Source organism: Pleurodeles waltl, chromosome 11, assembly GCF_031143425.1.
Source record: "Pleurodeles waltl isolate 20211129_DDA chromosome 11, aPleWal1.hap1.20221129, whole genome shotgun sequence".
Taxonomy (NCBI): domain Eukaryota; kingdom Metazoa; phylum Chordata; class Amphibia; order Caudata; family Salamandridae; genus Pleurodeles; species Pleurodeles waltl.
In genome coordinates this window covers 700296426-700323367 of record NC_090450.1, presented here as the reverse complement: position 1 = coordinate 700323367, position 26942 = coordinate 700296426, and the positions used below count along the sequence as shown (strand labels likewise).

Below are 26942 nucleotides of genomic sequence, written 5' to 3'. Positions count from 1 at the left end.
TTGCTTCTATCACCGGTCCTATGATTCCTCCTGTATCTATGTCTTCCAGTGTTTGTATCTCCATTTCATTTAATGCAGTCTTCTTTTCAGTGCTCCTTATGTGTCCAGTGGCTCAATCTATTACCTAGTCCTACAACTCGTTAAACTGTCCTCCTTCCAAACTCTGTCCTCTGTTATTCTTCCCTACACCTTCTCCAGTTAATTTCCCTTTACCCATAAATGTCTGCTGTCTGTCTATCCTAGCCCTCTCTCCACCTCCTGTTTGGGTACTTTCAGTATCCCTTTTTTCTCCATTTACATGTCCCATGAAAGAACAACCAACTAAGGGCCTGATTGAGATCTTGCCGGACAATTTACTCCATCACAACGGTGATGGATATCCCGTCTGCCGAACTATAAATCCCATATGATATAATGTGATTTATATTTCGGCGGACGGGATATACGTCACCGTTGTGATAGAGTAACTCGTCTGCCAAGATTTCAATCAGACCCTCAGTTCTCTTAAGCCCTATTCATCCATTCTACTTAACTGCAGTACCCTAAGACATGCAATGCTACATCACATCACACCATGACACACATACTCTGACATATCTCCGTAGATAAACAGACAGAAAGACACACGCTCTTAGACAGCTGCATAAACACACGACCCAGAACATTCAGTCATCCACAAACACACAAGACTAAAGATAACTTCCTTCACTTGCACGACCTACACCACACTGAGTCACACTGAGCCTAACACACATGAATTTTCTGACCCTGCCCCACTTATGGACCTTACCAAAATTTTGGACAGAAGTTCATTGCTTTGGAAGGGTTTCTGCACTGTCATGTGTTTTTCCTCCAGTGAGGTCACCAATATAGCAGTGAAGTAGGGGGGCTCAGCATTGTTATTGTGTGGTTCCTCATCAGAGCAAAGCTCCACTGAGAAATTCCATGACTCGTTAGCATGAATCTCTTCAGCTTGCCAGCAATCAACTAAGGTTGTCTGTAGCCAGACACGAAAAGAACAAAGACGAAAGTATTTTTGTTTTGGAAAAGGGTGGGTCCAGGAAATAAGGATGCATCACTGCCATCCTGGACACAAAAACTGTTTTACCCCTAATATTAAACAACATCATGAATCCTATGTTAATGAAAAATAACAATTACAATAGGATTCCAATATTAATTCCTTCTTCGATTAATCTGCAAGGTGCAACCAGTGGTGGTGATGGCAGTGCCTATATGTAGGCATTTTTACTGCACCCCGATGGGTGGGGAAACTGCCTACTTGTTCTCCCTGGGGAAAGTCTCTCCAGTCTTGTATACATGTGGCAACTTACCTCTACATATGAGGGAGACCTGTATGTTGTAGCATGAGTAAATGATGTTTGTAACTATAAGGGTGAATTAAAGGCATCTATTTACAGCACCAGTTGCACAGGTGCACAAGATGATGTTATCCCTGGCGTCTGTCTCGCCTGTTTGGTGAGGGCTTTGCTATCCCTTCAATTTATTCAGAGTATTTTTCCACTGGTACATTACCTTAGCATGGGAGTCTTCTGCTGGGGTGTGTGAGGCTCTACCGTACATTTTCGCTGTGACCAGTCTCTCATCTGGTATTCCTTGCAACAGAAGCCTTCAAAAGCAGCAAATAAAAAAAGTACGGTGTGCCTTTTCCTCATTTGGATAAGAACTTGTAAATTGAGACTTGAATAGAGCAAATCTTTGGGTACCTCAAGCTTACGATTACTACCACCATCAAAGCTGGAGAAATACTGCCCCTGAGCCATTGAAAAGACTCTTAACGTCAGTGTTGGCCGCACATTGCCAGAGATAGAATATCCGTTGGTCGCTGTCTTGCTCAGGCTGAGCCTGGATTTCTGGAACTCCTTGTTCTTAAGACCTGTGGGAGACCAGTAGCTTCACTGCCCTGCAAGATGAGGAGTTGACCATGAGCAGCTGAACTGCTGCATATGACTAAGCTGACAAATGTTCTGCATAGACCTTGCCTCAGGGAACCAGGACTGTCCAGAATGCACAACATGTCTGTAGTGCATCAATAAAGACCTCAGACACTGACTGGTTCATGGTGCAGAATTGACACTTTACTGCATCATTACTGGAACTGGTGAGCATGTCTCATTCCTGACACAATCGTACTTGTAGGATGTGCGTACCTGCTTCCACCAAGCCTTAGAGAGACTTGGATGTTTTGAACCTTCACAGCCATGGTGTGTGGTCAGGTTTGCTTGCCTGTCATTTTTGTAGTTTGAAGTCATGGCTGGTCCTTAACTCTGCCAATGCAGTTGGAACTGGAGAATTGTTAAGATCCCAAGATGCATTAATTCTGGTGAAGGTTCCCCAACTGTCAAATCTTGAATTAGGCAGGCTGGTTTTGAAAAACAGGGCCCTGCATTTGACACCACTAAATTATGTTAGAGCAGATGTTGACAACACAGGCGGAGTGCTGAACAATGCAAACACTTGCCCCCAGTCACAGATCTGGGTTTAATCAATCGTTCTTTTGCTCACCTTCCACCACAGTTTGGACCCAGCCATATGCAAACCAGTCTTGACCCCGTTCTTCATAGGAAGAGTCCATCCCGAGCTGCCAGGCCAGGTCCACCCTGGACCGGATACAAGCATCCTGGGACCGGTTTCAGGGTATCATCCTTCATCAGCCAGGCTAGCTTGAATCCAGTGGCACAATGAGCATGGGACCCACGTCTGGGCATACCCTTCCCACTTAGGGCAACTTTAGCAACACAAAAGGATGATGGACAGAGTGCTAAACAATGCTATCACTCGTCCCCAGTCACAGATCTGGGTTTGACCCATAGCTTCATCTTCCACCCCACATTAAATATATTGAGACTAGTTGTCATTAACTTGCCTCTGTACTGAACTATGTGGTAGATTCCTGTTATCCAACAACAAAAAAGAGGGGCTAAAATGAGATGGGAGGTTTGGAAATGAAATCCTAGTCCTCTGTATAATACTCCCATCAGATATGTAAAGCAAAAAGTTATATATACAGTTCCACTACAAAGGTTGTAAGCCAATAATTCAAAGGTTCCTGAATGTTCAAATCATTGAAGCACGAGCCCTCACTCACCACCTAGTGACATGCTTCATCATAGGGCTATGCTCCTCATCAGGCCGACACTGCAATGCCTGACGGGCCCCACAAGGGGGTTCTTTGCCGGAGATCTTTTCGATGGTAATTAGCCGGTCAAAAAAGGTGTAGTAATGTAGGATTGGTATGAAAAAGAAAAGTGCTGTTAAAAATGACTAGAGGTAAAACATAATTTATTGTGATATCCAACCTTACTGTCTTTAATTGGACTCATTGTGTTCCAGGTCTCGTGCCAAGTTCACAAAATTGCATGTATCCAGGGAAGGAACCATAGAGGAAAAGGGAGAAGGGATGCTCCAGGTACAGCCATTTCCTATCCTTTCCAACCTCCAGTACCATCAAATAAGCAATGGTAACATTTAATTACTTGACTAAAATAAAGGATTTTTTCCCATTGTGCAGCTAAAAAAAACCTTTATTAATTCCCACATATTTTGGGCCCTGTGAGCAATCCCTGCCTAAGGCTCCACCCTGCATTATCAGTCAAAAGATTTACTGCCACCCCAACTTTCAGACCCTGTAGATTCCTCATTCAGTTTCATTGACACAAGGTAGATTTCACCCAGAATCACAATCCCAATGCACATGCCACCATGCACCCTGAAGCTATTTAGAAGCCTCAACCAAGGCCTGGTTGTTCCCTAAGCTCCCAGACATTTGACAGCCTCAGCCAAAGTCCATCCTGCTTCCCAAGCCACAACAATTGCTCCACCTCAAGGCATCCCCACTCACCACTAGCGGGTGCTGTCATTCCAGTTCAGTTACTAATGGGTGGCAAACTACACAGCGGATTACTATTGCAGCTGTGCGCAGTTTGGAATCGAATCAGAATACTAGTTTAGTTTAAGGTCAGAGAGATTTATGTTACTGTGTATATGCCCTAGCCCTCCATATCTGAAGTTACAAGTAAATGAGCACACTAGTTCTTCGCCTGCCTGGCTGTCGCTTGCATGTGGATGCGTCTATGTATGTGATTAGCCATGTCTCAGACATGCAATCTACATTATGGTGGTAAGGTTAGAACCTTACATTACAGGGCTTTTCTCCCGAACACCTGTTGGGCAACACAATGTACAGAAAAACGACAATGAAAAATGTTAAATGCTTAACTAGGCATCTGAAAGTGTAAAACGTTCTGAACTCAGACATTTGCCTTTTGATGGATACATCTAACCACAGATTCCTTACCTTGTGATTCCTCAACTTGTGAATCTCCTCCTGACTTAATCCAGAAACTCTTGGAATAGCCCTTGCTTGCCAGAAAGAGGCCCCATTTGCCTCCTTCAGAGCCCCATCCCTCCCCCGGATAAGGCAACATGAAGCCACATAAAGGTGCCACCCCTGTACCCTAACGTCTGGTGAGGTGGATCCAGAGCTCTACCCCTATAGATTTTGTGGTTTTACTCAAAATTGTGATGGTTTACAGTATGCAGGGATGTTACCACCACACAAGAAGTGATGATGGTCCTAGTCACCCTCATCAGGTAAGTTGAAGGGCAAATCAACATACAAACACTGGAATTCTAGGTGAAACTCTTAGACTTCCAGACACTTCCACTTCAGAAGAGATTACACTGTCATTTAGGAAATCTGGAATATATCTTGAAAATGAATTGGAATCGGAATTCCCAGGGCCATCTTGGACGCCACATCAAATTGAAACCTCCAAGAAGGTCATATCGCAGATCTTCAAAATGGTTCTGGGCCCCATGGACCCACCAGGCTCTTCATTTGGCTTCCACTGACAGCCCCTTCTGTCACCAACTTACCATGGACAAGATCAGCCTGAGTCGTTGCTGGGCTGCATCTCAAGGCTCTTGCCACTGCCCTGCCAGTTGTTCCTTTATCGGGCCCTGCTTCTGACTTAAGTGCTGCCAGTTGCATATCTATCCCTGCCTCCGGTGTTGAAACTGAAAACTTATTTTACAAGAGCTAGTCCAGTGTCGAGATATACCATTACTAAAGTAAAGCCTCAAACTGATGAGGACTCTCCACTGGTTCCTGTGCATCAGCAGCAGTGTTTAAGGAGGGTTGAGGCATTCAGCATGTTCCACACAACATTATGGAAGCAGATAATTTGCTCCTACTTCATTATTTGGATAATGTTCTTTATCTTGACTTGCAAGACTTCATTGACTTGAATACCTCACCAGAATCCACCATGGATTTACCTTAGGGACCCCACGCAGAAGAAAGCTCATCTTTTGCTGCAGTGAGTCAGAGGGCTGTGAACGTCCTAGTTTTACCGCTCCCAACTGAGGAGGTTATATCTAACCTCCTGACAAAAATCTTGCAGCCTGTGCCTGCTACCACTGAGCCTTTGTTATCTTTCAAGAAGTCATGACTGACCTGATCCTGACAGCTTGGACTAAGCCTTTCTTGGTCACTGCTGTGAGTCGCTCCATAGCCAGAATTTTGCAGACCAGCGCTAAGTGATTATGAATTGTTGACACAACATCCAACTCCAGAGAGCTGTATAGTACCAATCTCCCTAACTAAAGTCAATCTAAACTCTTTATTGGTTAATCTGCCCAACAGGGAATCCACAAGAGTTGATTCTAGAGGCAAAAATATTTTCAGGCACTTTAGATTTATGTTGCGTGAATGCATTATGCCTCTTTGGTGGTTATATGCATGCCCCATGGGTTATGGCAGGTTATTTTTTACCTGCATTGTCTGGAGATATGCCCAGCACGGTTTCCCAGGCATTTCAAGACTGATGTGATCCTGCAAAATATGTCTTATGTTCCAGGTTGGATACCACTGATTCTGTTGCTCGTGCAATAGCCACTTGCTTCATTATTTGACTACTTTCCTGGATGCACTCCATTGGCTTCTCTGGGGCAGTCCATCCTTAGCTGATGGATATGCCCTTTGATTAGGCCAGTTGTTTTTGTAAAAAAGCTAATGCAGCCTTCAAACACTTCAAGGACAGTAGCATTATGGGACCCTCATTGGGCTCAAAGTTTATCACAGCAGGCTCCCCAGCATGTGCAGCAGCCCACAGAATTTTCATGGTGATCAGGTCAGGAGTGCTGCGTGCATACTTGTGCTCCATTTATGTCAGACCAGTGGGTCCTCTAGATTTTCTCAGTTAGTTATGCTCTTTCCTTTCTGGAAATTCTTCACGTTTAAGTTTACACTCAGACAACAAAGGATTTCACCAGTATTCTGTCAAAAGAAGTGCTGTTGCTGCTCATCAAGGGAACAGTCAAATTCATACTTGAGGCAGGGAGAGGACTGACATGCTCCTCTTGATACCTCCTGGTTACCAAGAAGGGGACGTCCTTGAGACCAATTCTAGATCTCAGGTTTTAAAACACGTTTCTCAAAAAGGAAAAGTTTAAAGTTATGACACTTGCTCCAGTTCTTTTGTCCTTGTTCTTGAGAACTGAATGGTGTTTTGTGGACCTGCAGGATGCGTCCTTAAATGGATTAGTCCTGAAGCCCTACAGGACGTGCCTCCGCTTTGTGTTGAAGTCTAAAAACTTCAATGTCACTATACTACCATTTAGCCTTACGTCGGCCACTTGGGCCCTTACAGGAGTCACGTTGGTGTTTGCAGCACCTCTTCAAGGTTGGGGATACATACATTCCGGACAACAACAGTGTCATTACTGTCCTTCCTGGTTTGTTTCATTAACCATTACAAATCCCATCTTCATCCTGTTCAGAAGTTCCTTTATGGGGGCCATCTGGACACAACACTATAATGCTGCAGAACGTCCAGGCTGCAATCACCCCAGGACATTTATGGTATGGCCTTGATGTTTCACAGCTGTTCTGGCCCTGTTGGTTTGAAGGGTTTTTAGCCTTCTGCTACCATGCAGTATGTTCTTCAGTGAGGGATTATAGATACTAGTGTGACTGTTGGTAGGCAATTCACTTTGTCCCTTCCAGAATTTGCAGCGGTTGCAAACCAGTTTACTGTGGATAACACAACTGACATGTGGTAATACAATCAGCAGGATAGAGCAGGCTCTAGAGTCTTCTATTCTGAAGATCTGAAATTATGGCAGGAGCTGACATTTTTCAGTATTTCCCTCACAGGATCACTCCACATCAAAGCAGACTAACTCTGCAGGTGTCATCTTGCTCACCACGAATGCTGTCTACATCGTAAGTGGCATGGGGCATCTTCTCCCACTGGGGTACACTCTTGGTAGTCCTATTCTCCACATCCATAAACACTCAGTGCTCAGCCTTCTGTGCTCTGGAGTTCCTGGAAGATGCATTCCACATGTAATGGGACTCTGGCCTCTCTAATGTTTCTACCTTTGTCTCTGATCCCTCAAGTAAGGAAAGTTAAATGGAGCACAGCTGATCCTAGTGGCCTCCGATAGGACTTGAAGATATTAACACTCCTAACCTTGAACTCAGAGTGCCAGCTGTCTACTTTGACTTCCTTTTTGGTAGGGTCTGCCGTCTCAGCAGCAGGGCAGGGTGTTCCACCCAAACAACAGAATTTACACCTTCATGTGTGGAGATTGAGCAGAACCAACTGAGAGGTTTCAATCTCCCTTTCAGTTGTCCTACCTCCTTCCACCAAGTCAGTTTGTTCAGATTGTTGTTCCACATTTGTTGTCTGGTATGGAAGAAACCCAGTTGACCCTCTACAGGCACGGATGTCTGATGCTCTTTTGTTCGTATTATCCTTGGCCATGCATGGCTATTCTGGGGTCACTGTTAAGGATTATTTATCAGCTCATCGTCCTTTGTCCATTTTATTGGTAAATACCCATTATAAAAATCAACCGTTGAAAAGCCTTTCATATGTTTCACCACACCCCCTTCATTATGCCACAGTGGGACCTCAATTTGGTCTTAACCTTTTTGATTATTCTTCCCTTAAGAGTCTTCATAGTTGTACTCTGAAATGCTTGACCTTGAAAACTGAGTTTCTCATTGCAGTCATTTCTGCACATTGTGTCAGTGAGCTGAGGTTTTCTAACTTTAGCTGCTGCACATAACCTTCTTCCCTGGCAAGCTCATCTTTGACTCGTGCATCCTTTCTTCTGACAGGGTTGAACCTTTCCATGTGAGGCAGTCCATCATACTCCCTGCCTTTTAACCGCCATATCCAAAGAGGAGCAGCTATGCTGATTTTGCCCATGACGTACTCGTGGTTAATACTTTCATAGGACCAAGGAGTACAATGTGGATGATCAACTGTTTTCTGAGTTCACCAGTGTGAAGAAAGAAAAGGCTGTCCAGAGTTTGAACTTATCTCACTGGATTGTAGTTTGCACTGAGCTGTGACATGCCTTGAGCAAAAAGGAACCTCTTGTGGACCATAGAGCATCTTCCAGCAGTTTGAATACTATAGCCAGTTTGCCAGTAGCCACACGGTCTCTTCTCCATACTTTTATCCTTGAATACTGCATTTACTCTCAAGTCTGCAGAGAGGGTGATATTGCCCACCCAGTACTTCAGGACTACCTGGTGTAAAGGTCTATTCAGGCCCGCTGCCTCAATGTGGGGTATTACTTTGGTACTAATTCAACACAGTAAGGAATCTGTGGTTAGAAGTACAGAACAATAACCTACATTTGTCAACTGTCTTTCTGGCGGATACTCTGCATCAGAAAATACGTTACTTACCTGTAACTGTAGTTCTCCAGTGTTGGCATCTTCCATAAATTCACATGCTTTAATCATTCCCAGCCATCCAGTGGGAGTCCCACAGCATAATTGTAAAGCAGTACAGTATCCAACCCATAGCCTATAATGGTTAGAAAACATTCACTTCATTAACTTATCCACAGGAATTATGGGGAACCACACTTCAGCCAGTCAGGTGACAACACCCTCTAGAACACTCCCCACAGAGGCTTCATTCCCTCGGAATATCAAGCACTGGTGGGAAAGGTAATCCCATAAAAATAAGGGAACCCTCTACAGGGAGGAGGATCGGTCGCACGTGAATCTTTGAAAGGTGCCAGTGCTGCAGAACTACAGTTCTAGGTAGGTAACTTATTTTCTTCTCCAGTATTGGATCTTTCATTGATTCACATGCTTTAATCAGAATAGTTAGCAGTTACAACCTCTGCATAATCATGAGTATAATGACACAACAGCAGAATAATAGAATAGAAAAAAAGACTCACCTTATTGGAACAAATTAACACCGCTTGTCCCACAGCCGGATTACTGTGTTCTGACTACTCCAGACAGTAGTGATGCATGAATGTGGGCCTGTTCTTCCATGTTGCTGCTCAAAATATTTCCTCAAGAGGCACACCTGAGAATAGAGTGGTCATCATAGAAACAGCTCTGGTAGAGAGTGCTTTAACTTTGTCCATCAGTGGTCTTCCAGCCTTGCAGTGACAATGCTGGATAACCCTTGAAATCCTTCGAGCTGTGCTCGGTTTGGAAACTGGAAGACACTTGCGGTGATTTCCATATGCCACCAGCAGCTGCTCTCTTCTCCTAAACTATCTCGTCAGATGCAGATAAAATTTAAGGTATCTTTTAACGTCCAATGTATGTAATGATCTTCTAGTTGCTGTTTGTGGATTTGGTAAGAATGTCTTGAGCACAATACGTTCATTTAAATAAAAATCCTTTGGGACTTTATGAATAAATTTGAAGTTGGTTCAGTGAAACACACTATTATCCTCTAACTGCATTAAAGGCTCTCTAATTGTGAAGACATGTATCTGGCTAACTCTTCTTGATAATGTAAGAGCCAATAAAAGCGCCATTTTGCAGGTTAAAAATGTAAAATCTGCTTTGTGAATAGATTCAGATGGGCACATTCGGACCCCAGACAGGCACAAGACAGGTTGATTGGTGAGAGTGACGCATTGGAGTAAGTGTGATTACAAGCGCACATTAGGGATCCATGACATAGGATCCTATTCCTTAATATGAAAAACACTAAAACTCACCGATAAGGTATGGTATGGTTATGTATTGACATATTAGGGGTGTATCTTGGCACCTTCCCTATAAAATGAGTGGCACCAGGGAGTCACTCTTTGTCCTGATGAAAAGTAGAGGGGTAGACCTATGTGTGGAAGGCTTGACCACACATAAGAGGAAGGCAGGTCCACTTAACACCACGTCACCCCACCTTTCCAGTCACCCAATTTTTAACCATACCGCCACTAGGGCAGATATTAAAACAGTTTACCTAGGAGGCAGGTATTTTTAATGTATTTTGTGACACCCCTCACTCCTATTACACACCATCATAGTGGTTCACATATAAAGTGCTCCCACATAGTTCGCCGGTCATAGCGTGCCCCGCTTCTTAGCGGAACGGGATGGGCCCATTGACGAAGCATGCCACCAAGGGGTAACCCTTGGGGGTAAGGGTTTTCTAAGGAAACTAATCAGTTTCCCAGAGAGTTTTTTTCCCAGAGGATTAACCTTGTAGATAAGAGCTGGGCTTTTGTTTGACTTGACTAGGTTTAAATGGAGCCTTCATCAGTTGTTCAAGAACAGTATTTAGTTGTCAAGATGGAGGAGGTTTCCTTATAGAAGGAAAGACTCTGAAAAGGCCTTTAAGAAATTGTTTGATCAACCTACTAGACTATAGAGATGGTGAACCAATTGACCTTCTATATATTTAAATTACTGCTAAGTGCACTTTAATTGAAGCGTGGACCAAGCCTTAATTTGCCAAAAGTAGGGGGTAGGGTTGAATCTGTTCTGGCAGTGCTGATATAGGGTGATTTTATTTTATTTTTGGCACCATAAACAGAGATGCTTCCATTTCAGTTTATACGTTCTGTTACCTCTACGCAGGAACCACAGCCAAACTCCAGAAAAGGCTGCAATGCATCCAGAACACCACCTCATGCCTCATCCTGGACATCCCCCACCACTGGCACATCACAGACCACCTGAAAAACCTGCACTGGCTCTCAGTCAACAAGAGAATCACCTTCAAACTCCTCAGCCACGCTCACAAAGCACTGCACAACACCGGACCAGAATACCACAACAAACGACTCTCCTACACCCCGACCCAGCATCTCCGCTCTGCTGACCTCGCCCTCGCAACCGTCCCACGCGTCCGCAGAACTACAACCGGCGGTAGATCATTTTCACACCTTGCCGCCAAAACATGGAACACTCTTCCCACCCACCTGCGCCAGACCAAAGACCTCCTTACTTTCAGGAAACTTCTCAAGGCCTGGCTGTTCGAGCAGGAGCAGCACCTCCCCACCCCACCTTCTCCTCCTCCCCTCCTCAGCGCCTTGAGAGCCTCACGGGTGAGTAGTGCGCTTTACAAATCCCTGAATGATTGATTGATTGTTATAAGTATCAGCTCTGGCTTTTGCTAACATTTCCTCGCAAACTGATTGCATTCAGGTGCCGGGCTGATAGGTACAAGGAGGTCGGATGAAGTACTTGGTTGTGGGTTATTGTCAGCAATGTAGATAGAGGTTTCAGCTGAATATGAGTCTTCTCCAATAGTAGTAGTAGTAGTAGTTTGGTGAACAAATTCTGTCTGGGCCATCTCGGGGCAATCAGAATTATTCAGCACAGTTCCCTCTTCATTTTCCTGAGAAGTCTTGGAAGTAAGAGGTTTGGAGAAAAAGCGTAAGCAAAGATCCCTATCTGACCTAAAAACACATTCCCCCACAACTCCGCTTGTGGATGCCAATTTGAGTAAAGCCAACATTTTCGATTTTCCTGTGTATCAAAAAGATCTAGATTTGTCTTGTTCCAACCACTGAATATTCCGTCTGGAATTCCGTGGTTGAGCCCCTATTTGTGACGGTTGTTTCTGATTCTGTTCAATGTATCTGCCAGAACATTCCTTGTCCATGGTATATTTTCCATTCTTATTGTTTTCTGTTGTTGTAGCACCCATTTCCAGATTTCTTGTTTTTCCTAGAGCTAGGGATCTTGTGCTCCCTTGTGCTTGTTCATATAATGCATGCTGGAGGTGTTGTCTGTGCTAATCAGTACAGATGAACCTTTTATCCTGGGTAGGAACAATTTCAGACTCAATGCTTTGGACTTGAGTTTTAGTAAATTTATATGCCATTTAATTTGACGCACAGTCTATTTCCCATGTATTCTTAAATCCTGTAGGTGAGAGGCCAACCCCAATAGGGAAGTATCTGTGGTAACAAAACGTTTGTGTATCTGAAGTTGCAAAGTTAATTCTATCCACAGATTGGCATCCTTTGCCTTCCAAGGTAAATCCTCTGTGATGTTCAGAGTGATGTGGATTACATCTTTGAATGATCCCTGAGTCTGAATCCATTGTGTGTTTAACTCTTCTTGTAAAGGCAGTATTCTGAGGTGGCAAAATGGCGCTAGAGGAATGGCGGATGTCATAATCCCCAGAAGTGACTTGAATAGGCGAACTGTAACAGACTTTCTTTTCAGCAATCTCTGTGCCAATAGTCTGAGTCTTAGTTGCCTTTCTGGTGATAAGAATGCTTTGTCTTGAACGGTGTCCAGGACTGCTCCCAAGGACATTATTTTTGTTGAAGGATTGATTGTCTTTTTCTGGTGATAGATGGCAAGACCTAGGTTGTTGAACAGTGGTAGACAGGCTCTTGTTGCTTTTGTTGCCAGAAAAGAAGTTGGTGCCTTTATCATCCAATCATGGAGGTATGGGAATATATGGAATCCCATTGGTCTTAAGTGAGCTGCAACAGGAGCTAAACATTTTGTAAAAATAGGGGGAGCTGATTTCTTCCCAAGAGGGAGAATTTTGAACTGGTAGTGAGTGCCAGCTATTCTGAATCTCCAGAACTTGCTATGTTTTGGGTGATTGTAGCTATGAAAGTAGGCCTCCTGTGGATCCAAAGTTGACATGTAATACCTGTGATAGCAAAGAAGTAGGATGTCCTAAAGGATATCCATGGGAAAGGATTGTTTTGTAGATTCTTATCTGAGAGAGACTTCTAGTTTCTGATTCCTTACCTTAGAATTTCCCCAGGCATCAGTCTGGGTCTGGAATTTGTTTCTCGAGCAGTATCCCTGTGTGACGTTAGGTGCATCAATCGGCTCTGCATCTGTTGTCAGTGTCATACACGTTGGTATGACATCACAGGACATATATAGGTGCCACTCTGGTGCGCTGATGTCAGTTCTTTTCTTTCTGTGCCATCCAAGTGCAGATCTGAAGAAGAGCTATCCCCAGTCACTTTTTGACTGATCTTTTTCCTACGATTTGTCAAAGATTTTTGAGTGTTTTCACTCGTAGTGCATTGAGATGACGTCATGCAAGACCCGGGTTTAGGCCTTACGGATCCTGTTATCGGACAATGTCCGTGACGGATCCGCACCTTGTGTGCTTGGAGCATGGTCATGACCTGAAATCATTATCTGAGTGCTGGGAGATGAATTGGAGGGCTTTGAGGTAGTGGTCCCTAAAACTACTTGCGCCCCGACACTCTGCTCCAAGCCGCTTCCAATCGAGAGGAAGGTCTTGAGAAAGGTCGCAAAGCCCCCAGTCTTCATAGCCCTACTCCACGTCCTCAAAACGATTGGGTAAGCCTAGGCACAAGAATTCGAAGAAGAACACATGACTTAACCCCGGCCGACAGAACAAGGGTAAAGGAGCATTATCTTTCCAGGCCTGCATCCTCTGAGCCTGCGTCTGAGTCGGCTCCACGCCTCCTCAAGTTTCTGGGAGCTGGAGAGACCCCTGCCCAACTGCGCGTTTTCTGTGAGGCGATGTGCCTCATATTGGAGTAGCCCAACTCTGCTGTAGCACCTTTGGGCCTTGCGGAGTCGGCAGGGGCCGCCTCTGGTTCCGCACCAGTGACTTTGGCATTGGCTCCGGGTGGCACCCATGGATCCATTCCTGGATGTAGGAAAGTAGCATCTTTCTGACATAGTTACCCCCACTTTGTGTCTGGTGTCAGTATGTTTAGACTGTAGTGCACTGGGATCCTGCTAACTAGAACCCCAGAGTCTGTGCTCTCTCCTAAAAATGTGGTTGTTAGGTAACTTTTACACCCCACAATTGGCATACTGGTGCATCCATGTACGTCCCTAGTATATGGTATTTAGGTACCCAGGACATTGGTACACCAGGGGTCTCCCATCGGCTGCAGCCTGTATTATTCCACCCATAGGAGCCCATGCAAACTGTGTCTGCAGGCCTGCCATTGCAACCTGTGGGGAATGGTGCATCTTTCACTTTAGATATAAGGCTTGCCTTATGTCTGCGGTCACTGCACTTGGACACTGTATGTCACCCCTCTCGTAAACCCTTCAGCTCAAGGGCAGAGTTCATGTTCCTATATGTGAGGGCACCCCTGTGTGAGTAGAGGTGCCCCTACAAACCCCAGACTCCATTCCTTGTGCTTTGTAAGTGCGGGGAAGACATCTTAAGGTATGTAGTGGACACTGGTCAACACAAGTAGTCCAACTACATAATGGCTTCTCCGAACCTAGCCATGTTTGGTATCAAACATGTTGGAACCAGGCAACTATACCGATTCCAGTGCTAGATGCATGATACCATGTTCTGTGGGGGTTCCTTAGAGGATCTCCCAGTTCTGCTTGTACAGCCTTGCAGGGTCTGCATGCCAGGCACTGTTCTGCCTCCCTGATGATGAGCCTAACTCGAGCAAGGGAAGGCAGAACAAAGGATTTCGTGTACAGTAGAGGTGTAACCACCTCTCCCTTTGAAATGGATGTCTCTGGGGTGGGGTGGCCTCTCAGGACTGGCAGACTGCTTTGAAGGGTACATTTGGTGCCCTCTTTGCATAAACCGGTTTTTGACAGTGCAGGAACCCCCAGTTTCTGCTCTGGTGCAGAATCACACAAAGGACAGGTGATTGACCACCCTCCTGTCCAGCTCCTCCCATAGCTAGGTGCACAGAGCTCTGCCAGGTAGCTGGTTGAGTCTGCCATCTTACAAAGAGGATGTGTAGACGCCCCCAGGAGCATCTGACTGGTTATCTGAGGTAGAGGATGTCCCTGACCACCTCTGATGGGTGAGGCACTGCAGATAGTAACCAACCCCCTTTTACGGTTACTTAAGGGCTCCCCCAAGGGTGGGTCCTCAGATTTGTCGAGCAAGACTCTACCAAGAAATTCTCTGCAAGACTATTTTGCTCCTGGCCTCCAGAACTGCTGCTGGTCTGCTTTTTTAACTGAAAAGACACTGTATCCAGGTGTGAGGTCTCCCACTGCAACATTGTTGCTCCTGCAAGATTTCTGCAACATCTGGGGTTGTGCATCCTCCAGGGCCACAAGGACTCTGTTTGCATCCAAGAAGCAAGAAGGAATCTCCCTTGGACCCACGGACATTGAAAGCCTGTGCAGCACAGGTGGTGGGTCTGAGGTTCTCTCCAGGTCCTACTTGTCTTATGACCAACTTGGGAGACGGTGGGCCTTTGCTGCAGCCACTGGAACAGAACCCCTGTACATAGCAACTGTTGCTCTTACCAAGGTGTTTCGGCTTTTCCTCCAAGAGATCTCCAAGCAGCCCCAGCACTCTGCAACTCCAAGTTCAGCTTCCCCTCTACAGGTCCTGCGGCGTGGGACTCCTGTTTTGTTGTGCTACTGAGGCCTCCCTGCGACTCCCTGTGCCTGCTGCCAGTAGGGTATTTGTGGGGGCTCCAATGATTCCTCCTGGCTTTCCTTCCTGCTGAGGGCTAGCCCTGACTCCCTTCCAAGGGTCGAGTTGTGTGGACCTTGCTGGTCCCCAAAAACCTGCAATCTTCTCTGTGACACCTTTTGTATTTGCCAATGCTTGTTGGTGGTCTTGCTGACCACTGACCCTCCTGCAATTTGGCGATGGACGTGGGACATTTTGTGGGTGACTCCAAGGCTCTTTCTGCATCCCCTGTACTCCGCAGCTGGACTTCATCCTTCACCGACCTGAAGGAACTTCACCTCTAGGAGAGTAGGCAATGTCTACCTGCACCACCTGAATATCTCAGAGTGGGCTGGACACTGTCCCCTTTTTTTCAGGTTCTGCACGTCCGGAATCCACCTTTTGGGTTCCACCCACCTGGTCCATGGATCGTGGCAGCAGCTGGACAACCGAGGCTCCCATTGACTCCAAGGGTTTCCGACGTCACTTCATCCCTAGGCACCTGGGCTTCCTGGTGTAGGTACTTCAGTCTTCTGGGTATCCATGGGTGGGGGTACTATACAACCTTTTTCATGCCAACTGGTTTCATTGGAGTCCTCTGGTAAGGATCCTGAATTCTAAAAATTTCAACAGCAATAGTCCTTTGTTAGCCTGTGGGACACCCAGCTTGATAACAACTCTGCAACCTGGCACTGTGGAATTTCTGATACTTACCTCTGATAAATCCTTACTTCCTCAGCCATTGTGATTCTAACACACTTACCTTGGTTTGGAACCTCCATTCTTACACTACTTTCTTAGTATGTGGTTTCCCCCCCCCCATATGGTCTCATGTATTTCTATGCTTTTCCTCCTTATTGCTAAGTGTATATTTTGTGTGTAGCTATCTCCAAGTGGAGATATACCAACATTAGCATAGTAGTAGTGTTGTCATAAAGAATACTTTATTTTTGTCGTTCTTTCTTGTGTGACAATCACTGTCTAACTACTGTGGAATTGTAAGTGCTTTACATTCCTCCTTTATGAGCCTCAGCTGCTCTCCACAGCTTTCCCTAGAGAGCTTTGGCTATCCAGGCACCAAAACATAAGGGTTTGCCGGCTTCAGTATAGGGTGCCACACCGTAGGTGTACACCATAAACTGAGCCAGGCTCCTACGCTGGACCCAAACCAACGTCGGTCGTACCAACTCAATCTTGCTGAGGTCGACACTTCGGACGCCGCCCGTGCCCATGGTCGGCGTCGACCCCATCTCATTTGCGACTCAAACACGGAGCCAGACAGGCGGCACACAACGCTGATTCCGACTTCAAGAGGGGCCTTGCTTCTTAGGTCGGATACTGACCATTATTCCCTTGGGCTGGGCGATGGTGAGGATTTGGAGGTGACACTGGACCTGTTGGAAAACCAGCTTAAACATCCCATGGACTGGCAGATGGACCTGGGTGAGGCAAGTGGTCTGGACACTTACCCTGACGCTGATGTGCTTTCTTCAACCACTGTGGCTATGGAGGGAGGAAGAAGTGTCCTACTCTGTGATGGTAAGGAGAGTAGCTGAGGTCCTGGGCCACAAGCCTCCTTCAGTGACAGTCAGGACTAACCTCTTGATGGAGTTGCTTCAGCCTGGTGCTTCTTCTTCTGAACCCCTTTTGCCCTTTAATGAAGCCCTCACTGATGACTTGCTGGGAATTTGGTCCAAACCCAGCACAGGAGCTCATGTGAGCAGGACAATTGCCCACTGCCATAGACTGCCTCCAAAGGATCCAGTTTCCTGAGGCAACACCTGACCCCTGAGAGCTTGGTTATTGAAGACTCCACGTCCCCAGGTGCAGTCCCTTCCGCACCCCCAAATAGGGAATCTAAGAGGCTGGATCAGCTTGGGAAGAACATGCTTACTTCCTCCAGTCTGGCATTGCGGTCAGTGAACACTGCATGCCTTTTGGACCATTACACCCATACCTTATGGGACACAGTTGCGCAAGTGCTGCCAGAAGAGGCCTGGGCCATTCTCTCCCAGGCTGTTACTGACAGGAGAGACACAGCTAAGTTTACAATACAATGTGGGCTGGATACAGTCGACTCACTAGGCAAATCAATTGCATTGGCGGTGGTCTCAAGGCGCTACACTAGGTTGAGGATGTCTGGCTTTTCGAAGGCTGTCCAATCCACTCTTATGGACATGCCCTTTGGTGGCACCTCTGTCTTTGGAAACAAAGCAGACTTGGAGGGTAAAAGCTTTAGGGAGTCCCGTGCTCCGCCCAGGTCCTTGGGCCTTGCAGCTGCCCCTCACAACCCCACCCCCCAGTCTGCTTTTAGCTCCTTTTGTGGCTATGGAATGGGCACCACACCATGTCCATAACCCTCCAGCCACTGTGCTGCGCATGCTGCCCAGCCCATAGCATCCTCGTGGGTCAGGGAGCCAGTAGTCTAGCCAGGCCACCACCATCCCAGCAGCCTCCAAACCTTCCTAGTCTGACGCTTCCCTGCCAGGGACATGTCAGAGGCAGGATTTGCCATCATCTGCTCCGCTGGCAGTCCATCACGTCAGACACGTGGGTTTTGCAAATAGTCTGACGGGGCTACTCCCTCCTCTTCGACACTAATCCTCTATCCGTGCCACCATTCTACGATGATGGAAGATCATTTGACACTTCTCCATGAGGAGGTTACGGCTCTCTTGGCCAAAGGAGCCATAGAGAGGTTCCCTGTGCTAGAAGTAGGTGGTGGTTGTTATTCCCGCTACTTTCTGGTGCCCAAAAGGGACCAAGGCCTCTGGCCTATCCTAGACCTCTACCCTCAATCTGTTCCTCATGAAGAAGAAGTTCAAAATGCTCACTCTGGCTCAGGTTCTATCTGCCCTGGACCCAGGAGACTGGATGGTAGCATTGGACTTGCAAGATGCCTATTTCCATATTCCTGTCCTGCCTCCCCACAGACGTTACTTGCGGGTTACAGTAGGGAACGAGCATTTTCAGTTTACCATGCCCACTTTAGCTTTACCAGCATCCCTCACATGTTCACCAAAGTGATGGCAGTGGTCGCAGCTCATCTGTGCCGATCAGGGGTTTTAGTCTTCCCCTTCCTTGACGACTAGCTGTTGATGGCGGGCTCGCTGCAGGCTGTCATCTCCCACCCCGAGACTACGGGAGACCTCCTGTATTCGCTGGAGTACATTATAAACGTGCCGAAGTCACACCTGACTCCTTTATCGGAGCTGTACTGGACACTGCAGTTTCATGCTCATCCTCCTGATTGGCAGTCCAGGATATTCAGGTTATGATACTGATGTTTCCGTCTCTATCCTGGATTTCGGTGAGAATGACTCTGAGGCTGCTGGGCCTCATGGCCTCCTGCATGCTGCTGGTGACACATGCCAGGTGGCATATGCAGGCGCCGCAGTGGGACCTGAAGTTCCAGTGGGCGCAGCATCAGGGGAATCTCTTCGACAAGATCCAGATCTCAAAGGGATGTGTACAAAATTTGCAGTGGTGGCTTTTGAACCGCGATTGGGTCAGAGGCAGATTGCTCTCCCTTCCTCAACCAGATCTGAAAGTAGTGACAGAAGTGTCACTCCTGGGGTGGGGTGTCCACATGGGAGATCAGAGGCGTCTGGCCTCCAGCGTGCTCCACATCAGTCTTTTGACCTCAGGGCGATCAGACTGGCATTGAAAGCATTTCTTCCTTCTCTCAAAAGGAAAGTAATGCAGGTGTTCACAGACAACACCACCACCATGTTCTACTGCAACAAGCAGGGCAGGGTGAGGTGTTGGGCCCTTCGTCGGGAGGCTCTGGCCTCTGGACATGGCTGGAACATTAGGCATTTCCCTGTTGGTTCAACACCTGGCAGGCTCTCTGAACGCCAGAGCGGACGAACTCAACCCTCAATGCCTGGTCGATCTCTTTCAGCAGTGAGAAGAACCTTGGTTGATCTGTTCCTCTCTGCAGAGAACACGCAGTGACAGCAGTTTTGCACAGGCGACACTCGCTCAGTGGCGCTTTTCGTCTCGAATGGAGCTCAGGCCTCCTATACTCTTTTCCACCCATACCACTTCTGCCCAGAGTTCTCAAGAAGATCAAGAATGACCCAGCCATAGTGATCCTTGTGGCTCCGGACTGGGCACGAAGATTCTGATATCCTGAGCTATTGAGCATGGCCATTGATCCTCCAATCAGACTGGCCCTTCGGGAGAATCTTCTGTCGCAGCAGGGGAGGGTTCTCATCCCAATCCTGTCCAGTCTCAGCCTTCTTGAATGGAGATTGAGCAGTGGCATTTGACAGCTTTTGACCTTCCACCTGAAGTCTGTGACATTATCTTTGCACCCAGGCATCCCTCCACCAAAATGGTATATGCCTGTTGGTGGAACAAATTGGTTGCATGGTGCACATACAAGTCTGTTGACAACCTTCTCTGCCCCTCTTTCCGAGGTCCTTTTGTTTATTCTTTCTGTGGCCCAACAGGGCTCTGCTTTGGGCACCCTCAAAAGGTGATTCTGAGATTACCTGACCAACCCTCGTTTAAATCACCCATGTTTCCCCCATCACCATTCATAATGCCCCTATTGGATTTGAATCTGGTTCTTACTTTCTTAATGTCCGCTGCCTTCAAGCCGCTTCATAACTGTCCTCACAGGCTTCTGACTTGAAAAACAGCCTTCCTTGTGGCCATCACATCTGCCCGTATGGTGAGTGAGCTGCAGGCATTTTCATCTAAGCCACCCTTCCTTTCCATCTATTCTGACTAAGTGGTGCTTCGCACCAGGGTTTCCTTTTTACCAAAAGTGGTCACACCCTTTCATGTAGGCCAATCTTGCCTACTTTTTACTCACCCCCTCATCCTTCTAAGGAAGAGGAGAGACTCAACTGCCTGAACCCTAAAAGGGCGTTGGAGTTCTACCCGGATCGTACCAAAGAGTTCCAGGTGAATTATCAACTGTTTGTTGGGTATGTAGGGGCGAAGAAAGGTCAGGCAGTGCAGAAGAGCACCACCTCTAGATGGGTTGTTGTCTGCATTTAAATATGCTATCCATTGGCTAAAAAGCAACCCCCAGAGAGTTTGCGCACTCGTGCTACCAGAGTGACAGCTGCAACCACTGCTTTAGCACGCAGAGTTCCAGTCCTGGACATCTGTAAGGCAGCAATGTGGGAATCCCTGCACATGTTTACCAAACTCTTCTGCCTGGACATTCAGGTCCATAGGTCTTCCTAGTATGATCTTGGTTCAGAGACCCTCCGCTGGGGATGGTATTGCTTGGGTATCTATTCTAAGGTATGGAACCTGCAACTAGAAGTCTTATCAGATGAGCAAGTTGCTTACCTTCAGTAACGCCATATCTGGTAGAGACCTATTCAAGTTGCAGATTCCATACCGACCCACCCATCATCTGCACTCTGCAAACTGATTTCTAGGGAAAGGGACTCCCCTTTCAGGGCCCTAGTTCTGTCGCATCAGTGGTCAGTGTTCTTTATGGCTCTGCGCTTCTGGCATGAAAAGAAACAGGTCAGCACTGGGGTGGCGTCTATATATGACCCGCGATGTTGTATCCGGCACACACGACAGGCGCAGAGCCCACCGACACCACCTAACAGCACGCAGGGGTACTGCTCAAGAAAATATCTCCGGATCCAGAGTGATGCCTGGGGAAATTTTAAGGTAAGGAATCTGCAACTAGAATATGTCTCTACCAGATAAGGCGTTACCGAAGGTAAGTAACCTGTTTGTTTAGCATCTGCAGATCCAGAATCGGTCGCCATTCTCCTGTTTTCTTTCCTATAAAGAAAAACCTGAAATAGAAACCCATTCCTTTCTGGGAGTGAGGTACTTCCTCTAGTGCTCCTTTTCTGAGCATGGTTTGTACTTCTTGTTGGAACAGATGTAAATGAGGCAGGGTGCTCCCTTCATCCCAAGGTTTGGTGGTCTCTGAGTGGATTCCAAGGTATGACAGTAGGTGATTAAGTCCAAAATTACCTGTCTGATGCTATTTGTTTCCATGGATGCAAATAATTTGAGATTTTGGCCTCAATTGGTTGGTGGGATGGAAAGGGCGAAACCGGCATCCTCAGTTTGTCACTGTTTCCGACCAGTGGCCCTGCCTTGAGAAGTTTGCTTCCTTCTCTGAGCTTGTTTGGTATAAGCTGCTGTTGGTGGTTGTCTAAATTGCTTTTGGGGGTACGAAGGCAGATACTGTTTTTGAAAGAGCTGATATTGCTGATATCTTTATGGTTGATATCCTCCACTGTATGCAAATAACACTCTTCCACCTTGAAAAGGTATTTTCCTTGTCTGCAAGGCACCTAAAGATCTTGTGGTGTCTGTGTCTGCTTTAATCGCCTTTAAAGCATCGTCCACATGCTTTTCAAACAAAGCTTCCCTATCATATGGCATGTCCAATATCTTGCTCTGAACTTCTGGTCTGAACAGTGTTGCTTTCAACCATCCTTGACTTCTGAGAACAGCAGCTCCTGCTAGCTGGCGAAAACCTGTTGACGTGATATCCATCGTACAGTCTATGATTTCTGAGGATGTTCTCTCCCCTTCTTGTAGGATCTTTTTTGCTTCTCCTTCTAAGTCGTCCGGCAAGAGATCTATGTATACGGCTATGTCTGACCATATTAGCCTGTCATATTGGCCAAGAATAGCCAATAAATTTGCAGCACGAACAGTAGTTGCTGACACAGTGGAAAAATGTTTCCCAATGCTGTCTATGCACCAGCCTTCTCTAATAGGTGATGTTGATATGGGCATGGATGAATTATTGGATAGACATTGAGCTGCGTTACTACAAAATCTGATTTTGGATGAACTCAGAAAAACTCTGATCACGTGATCTTTCTCTTTTCCGTGGCCTCTTTAAGAATCTTAGGAAGAAAAACTATGACATAGTTTACAATCTTTTACCTTATGTGAAAGATATAGACAATAAATGCACACCTTATCTCGGCATTCTGAAAAAAGTTTTTTCTTTCTACAAGTTTCACAAGGTGTGAAAAGTCCTTTGTTTGCTGACTGACCTTTTGGGTAGTCAGGTCTTGGATGGTGCAGATTAAAGCTGTCTTACCTGATGAACAAGCCTCTTATGATGAGAATAACAGGTGATAAACTGATGGAGACTCCCTTCACACAACATGCAGTTGAAAATTTGAGGGAAAGAAGCCTCTGTGGGGAGTGTTCTAGAGGGTTATGACGCCTGATTGGCTGAAGTTTGGTTCCTTATATAAATGATATGGATACGTTAATGAAGTGAATGTTTTGTGTAGTATACTGTACTGCTTAACAGTTATGCCATGACACTTCCACTTCGACAACAGGGAATGATTAAAGCATGTGAATCTACTAAAGATCAATTACTGGAGAACTGTAGATTCCTCACTGTCTGCCCTCATCTTTGTTCTGTGTGGTAGAGTTTTGGGAACTAATGATCTCCTAGGTTAGTCACTGACTGCCAACTGAAGCTACATTTGTCAACTATGCTCTGCCTCTGAGGTACAAAAAGAAATAAACTAACTGAATTCAGCACAAATTGTTGCTGTCTTTATGCTACATTGTGTCATCATGTCTGGAGAGGCAATGGCATCACAACAGGAGAGGATTGGGTCGACAGCCAGCACACTGAAGCTTTTTCAATAATTTCTGGATACAGTGTGGCACCTGCAGAGATGAGGATTCTGTGGTTAGAAAGAGCATCCACTAGAAAAGAGTGTGTCTGAAGGTAAAAGGTAAGTAACTTATTCATTAAACCCAGAACTTAAAAAAAACAATTATATGGACTCAGCACGAATCAGATGATTTGTTCCCATTTACACTTTTTGGGAAGACAAACAAAAATAAACCTGTCAATACGTCATGTCTTGCATAAGCATGATCTCATGCATCTTTCCTTTCCTGTTCTACATTCCTATGTGTAGGTGGATTTCGCAAGCCCAGTAGTCGGAGGGGGTGTGCTGGGCTCTGGTCTGGTTCAGGAGGAAATCCGCTTTCTTATCAACACTGAGCTGATTGTGAGCCGCCTTTTCACTGAAAAACTAGACGACGATGAGTGTCTCCTAATCACAGGTACCAAGACAGTGTAATTTCTGCAGCGGTCCGTACTTGCTTGCACATTCTTCTGATGCTCCCTCTCTGTAACCCAATGCTTTTGTTTCTGCTCCCAGCTCAGTGAATAACCGTTTCCTATGTGTCTGCTCAATTATCAGTCAAGTTTCGACTGAGGTGAAAAAAAGTTACTGACCTGTAACAATTGTTTTGAATCATGAATTAGCTATAGATTAGCATTCCTGCCACCCAGTGCTTTATCCAGACAACAATTTCAATTCAGGGGCATTTCTACGTGCAGACTTTGTGTAAGCCTTCACTGGTGAACTACAATCCCACCAACCCCATGTGTACACCTGCTATGAGTGGGCCACCAGGCAGTGCACAGAAGGTTTTGCAAGAGTTTATGGATACAGTGTGGAACCTGTAGAGATGAGGATTTTGTGGTTAGAAAGAACTTTAACAATTATATGAATTTGGCATAAATGCAAATCAAAACCTACTATTTTGTATCAAATACACTTAAAAAAAAAAACCTCACTTCAACAAGACACTTATTGTCAAATGTATTGTAAGCAATCAAGTTAAATTACTGCAAATAGGTGTAGCCCAACTTCCCAAAACACAAGCTTGTGCTAGCAGGGAATCCATCCAACTACAATCCCACCAACCGCAAGTGTACACCTGCTATGAGTGGGTCTGGTTTGAGATACCTTGCACAGGAATGACCATAGTTCCCGGTCTGTGTGTTATGCATACTACAGGGAATGATGTATTGTTGAAAATTCAAATCTCTCCATTAGGATTTCAGGTCCAGAAAACCCTTCTAGTGCATCTCCCAAAGAAACATAGGGCCTGATTTAATGTTTGGTGGTCGGTTTAATAACCACCAGGGGCATGTGATATTTTACTCAGTCACCTTGACCAACATTCCTCTCTCTAAGTTAGAGATGCCCTTCAGCCCCTCAAACATCTCTCTATATTGAAGTTAACAGCCAGGCGGTACCATCATTCATGTCAGCCAGTCATCAAACTTTTTCAAAGTTTCTGTTTTTCAAAAACAAACTCCCAAAGTGGGTGCTTGTTTTTTAAAATAAAGAAACTAATGAGTTTTCTCCCAGTTGGTGGAGGTAATTATATATTTTTTCTGTTCTTTACTACTGGGTTTTTCTTGGTGGTGATAGGGAAAAAAATCCTTTGCACCAACACCCCTAAATAAGGCAAACAGTGCAAAGCCCTTCCTCCAGCAGCCCCTACTCCATCGGGCCAAGGAGGAAATATTCCATTGAGTGAGCTAAGGCGGACTCCATCGACATACTACCCTAAGGTCTGCCGGACTCTAAAATAAGTGGGCAGACCATCAGTTTGGTTGACAGGGTGCTCCAATGCATTTGTGAAGAAGTGTATTCTCCTCCAAACTTCAGATCAGGCCCATATTCACAATGTGGCTTGATGCTATACTCCATAAGTGTATTCACAAATCCCCTTTGCCACAGAGGGGGAAATATAAATAACTATGGTTCTCTGGAAAGCCCAGTATAACTTCCACATCGGATACACATTTGCTCATTCAGTCCATCACTCTCAGGCACATTGGTTCACATTAGTAAGGTAACATCGCTTCTCCCCCATCCAAGATTGTGGAGCCAAACTGTCTTTGAATGATGGTAAGCTTCCCAGAGGGTCCTACAACTTTGTTGGACAGTGGAATAGACGCAACAAGGAACTCATTTTTGCAAAGATGTTTGGGAATGGTCCCCTGATGTACTGCTAAAGTCCACTTAAGCCCATTTTAGTGACTCTATGCTAGTCATCTGCTTATTTCTAACCAACGAACTGCATGCCCAGATTCTGCAGCTCTCTTCCGTCTTCTCGCCTTTATGTGTGTTGCAAAGACTGGCTGCTACATGTGGGAATCCTCAAGAAATCCTATCTTTTTATTTATCAATGTGCCATACTGTCTAGTCATTAGATCTCTTCCGATCGGCATGTTGAGGAAGAACTACAGCATAGACCTCTTTCGAGCAGCCTCTGCTTTTCAATCCTGAGTCCAGCTCCCACTCTGAATCCAAGACCGAGGAACCCAAGGCACTCTAGGTCCAGCCAGAGACATCAACCGGGAGTAAGCCATCCCTCCCTCTTCCACCTGCCAGTTACTGAGCACCGCCCAAGATGGGGTTGGCCATCAAGCCCTGAATCCCACCATCAGGCTTCCATTCCGCCACTGCCGGAGGACCATGATAGACACTGAAAACAGACCTTTAATCCGACACCGAACCACCCTTCTTTGTCAAAACAGCAACAAAAGACATGTATCCCTCACTGATTCCACCTTTGGGGTCAACACCCTTGAGGTCATCTTCAGCTCTGAAGGCTCTAGAGCCCAAACCCACCTTTATGCCGACAAGTCAGAAATCAGCTTTGGAGCCGAATCACCCAGCAACAAAAGCCTAGTGCTGAGGAACAAGAGCAGTCCATTCTGCAGTGCCTTCAAGATAAAACTGATTGTCATCTACCCACAAACTGGGAGGATCCTCACCCAGACTCCAAAGACTCAAGCTCCTATTTCTCCTACAAGGAAATAGAATTGTGAAGAGGCTGTTGTCCTGGAGCATGAACCAGCAGCCAATACCAAGAGGTACCAGGATCTGGGCACTAGCAATATACTTTTTAGACCCTGTCCTCCTCCTTCGTCACCTCCCCCTGTTGCTTCCTCTTCCCCTCCCGACATTATCTCAGCCATAAGGAGTCTCTCCCCCTGAATCACCAGAGGGTCCTCCCATTCTTTAAATGAGATGGGGGAGTGGGGGGTCCAGGTTACCCTCTGTATCTCTGTGACACCCTGTCTGACCAGCCACATAATGACCCTAGGGAAGACTATGATGTCGACCCACCTAGGAATACTGATTCAGGCCTTTACCCTCCTAAACCATCCCCTTCAGGTGACCCTACCTCATACTATAAGGTTCTGCGTTGAGGTGTCGCCTTTCGCAAGATAAAGCTCCTGTAGTCCAGGAAGATGAGGACTTTCTTGTGGAGATGCTGTCCTCCACTCAGTGCTCCTTGCAGTTCCTCCCGTTGTGGAAGGGATTGCTGAAGAGCACTCCTGAGGTATTCAAGAAGTTGGTTAAAGCCATGGTGATCACCCCTATGGGGGATAAGAAATATAAACCCTCACCCTTAGACCCTGCATACCTCAAGGGACAACGCCCTCCCAACTCTCTCATGGTTCATACATCGCATAAGCTTGCCAGTGCT

At 46.1% G+C, this 26942-nt stretch overlaps 1 protein-coding gene across 3 annotated transcripts in view; it reads left to right on the top strand.

The window, feature by feature from the left end:
• LOC138266004 (poly(ADP-ribose) glycohydrolase-like) overlaps positions 1 to 26942 on the top strand; it is a 441110-nt gene that overhangs the window by 237965 nt on the left and 176203 nt on the right. For all 3 annotated transcript variants that reach the window (XM_069214272.1, XM_069214273.1, XM_069214274.1), the window contains 2 exons: positions 3355 to 3430; positions 23558 to 23705. In XM_069214272.1, coding sequence (XP_069070373.1) covers positions 3355 to 3430; positions 23558 to 23705 — 224 coding nt within the window. The remainder of the gene's footprint in view (positions 1 to 3354; positions 3431 to 23557; positions 23706 to 26942) is intronic.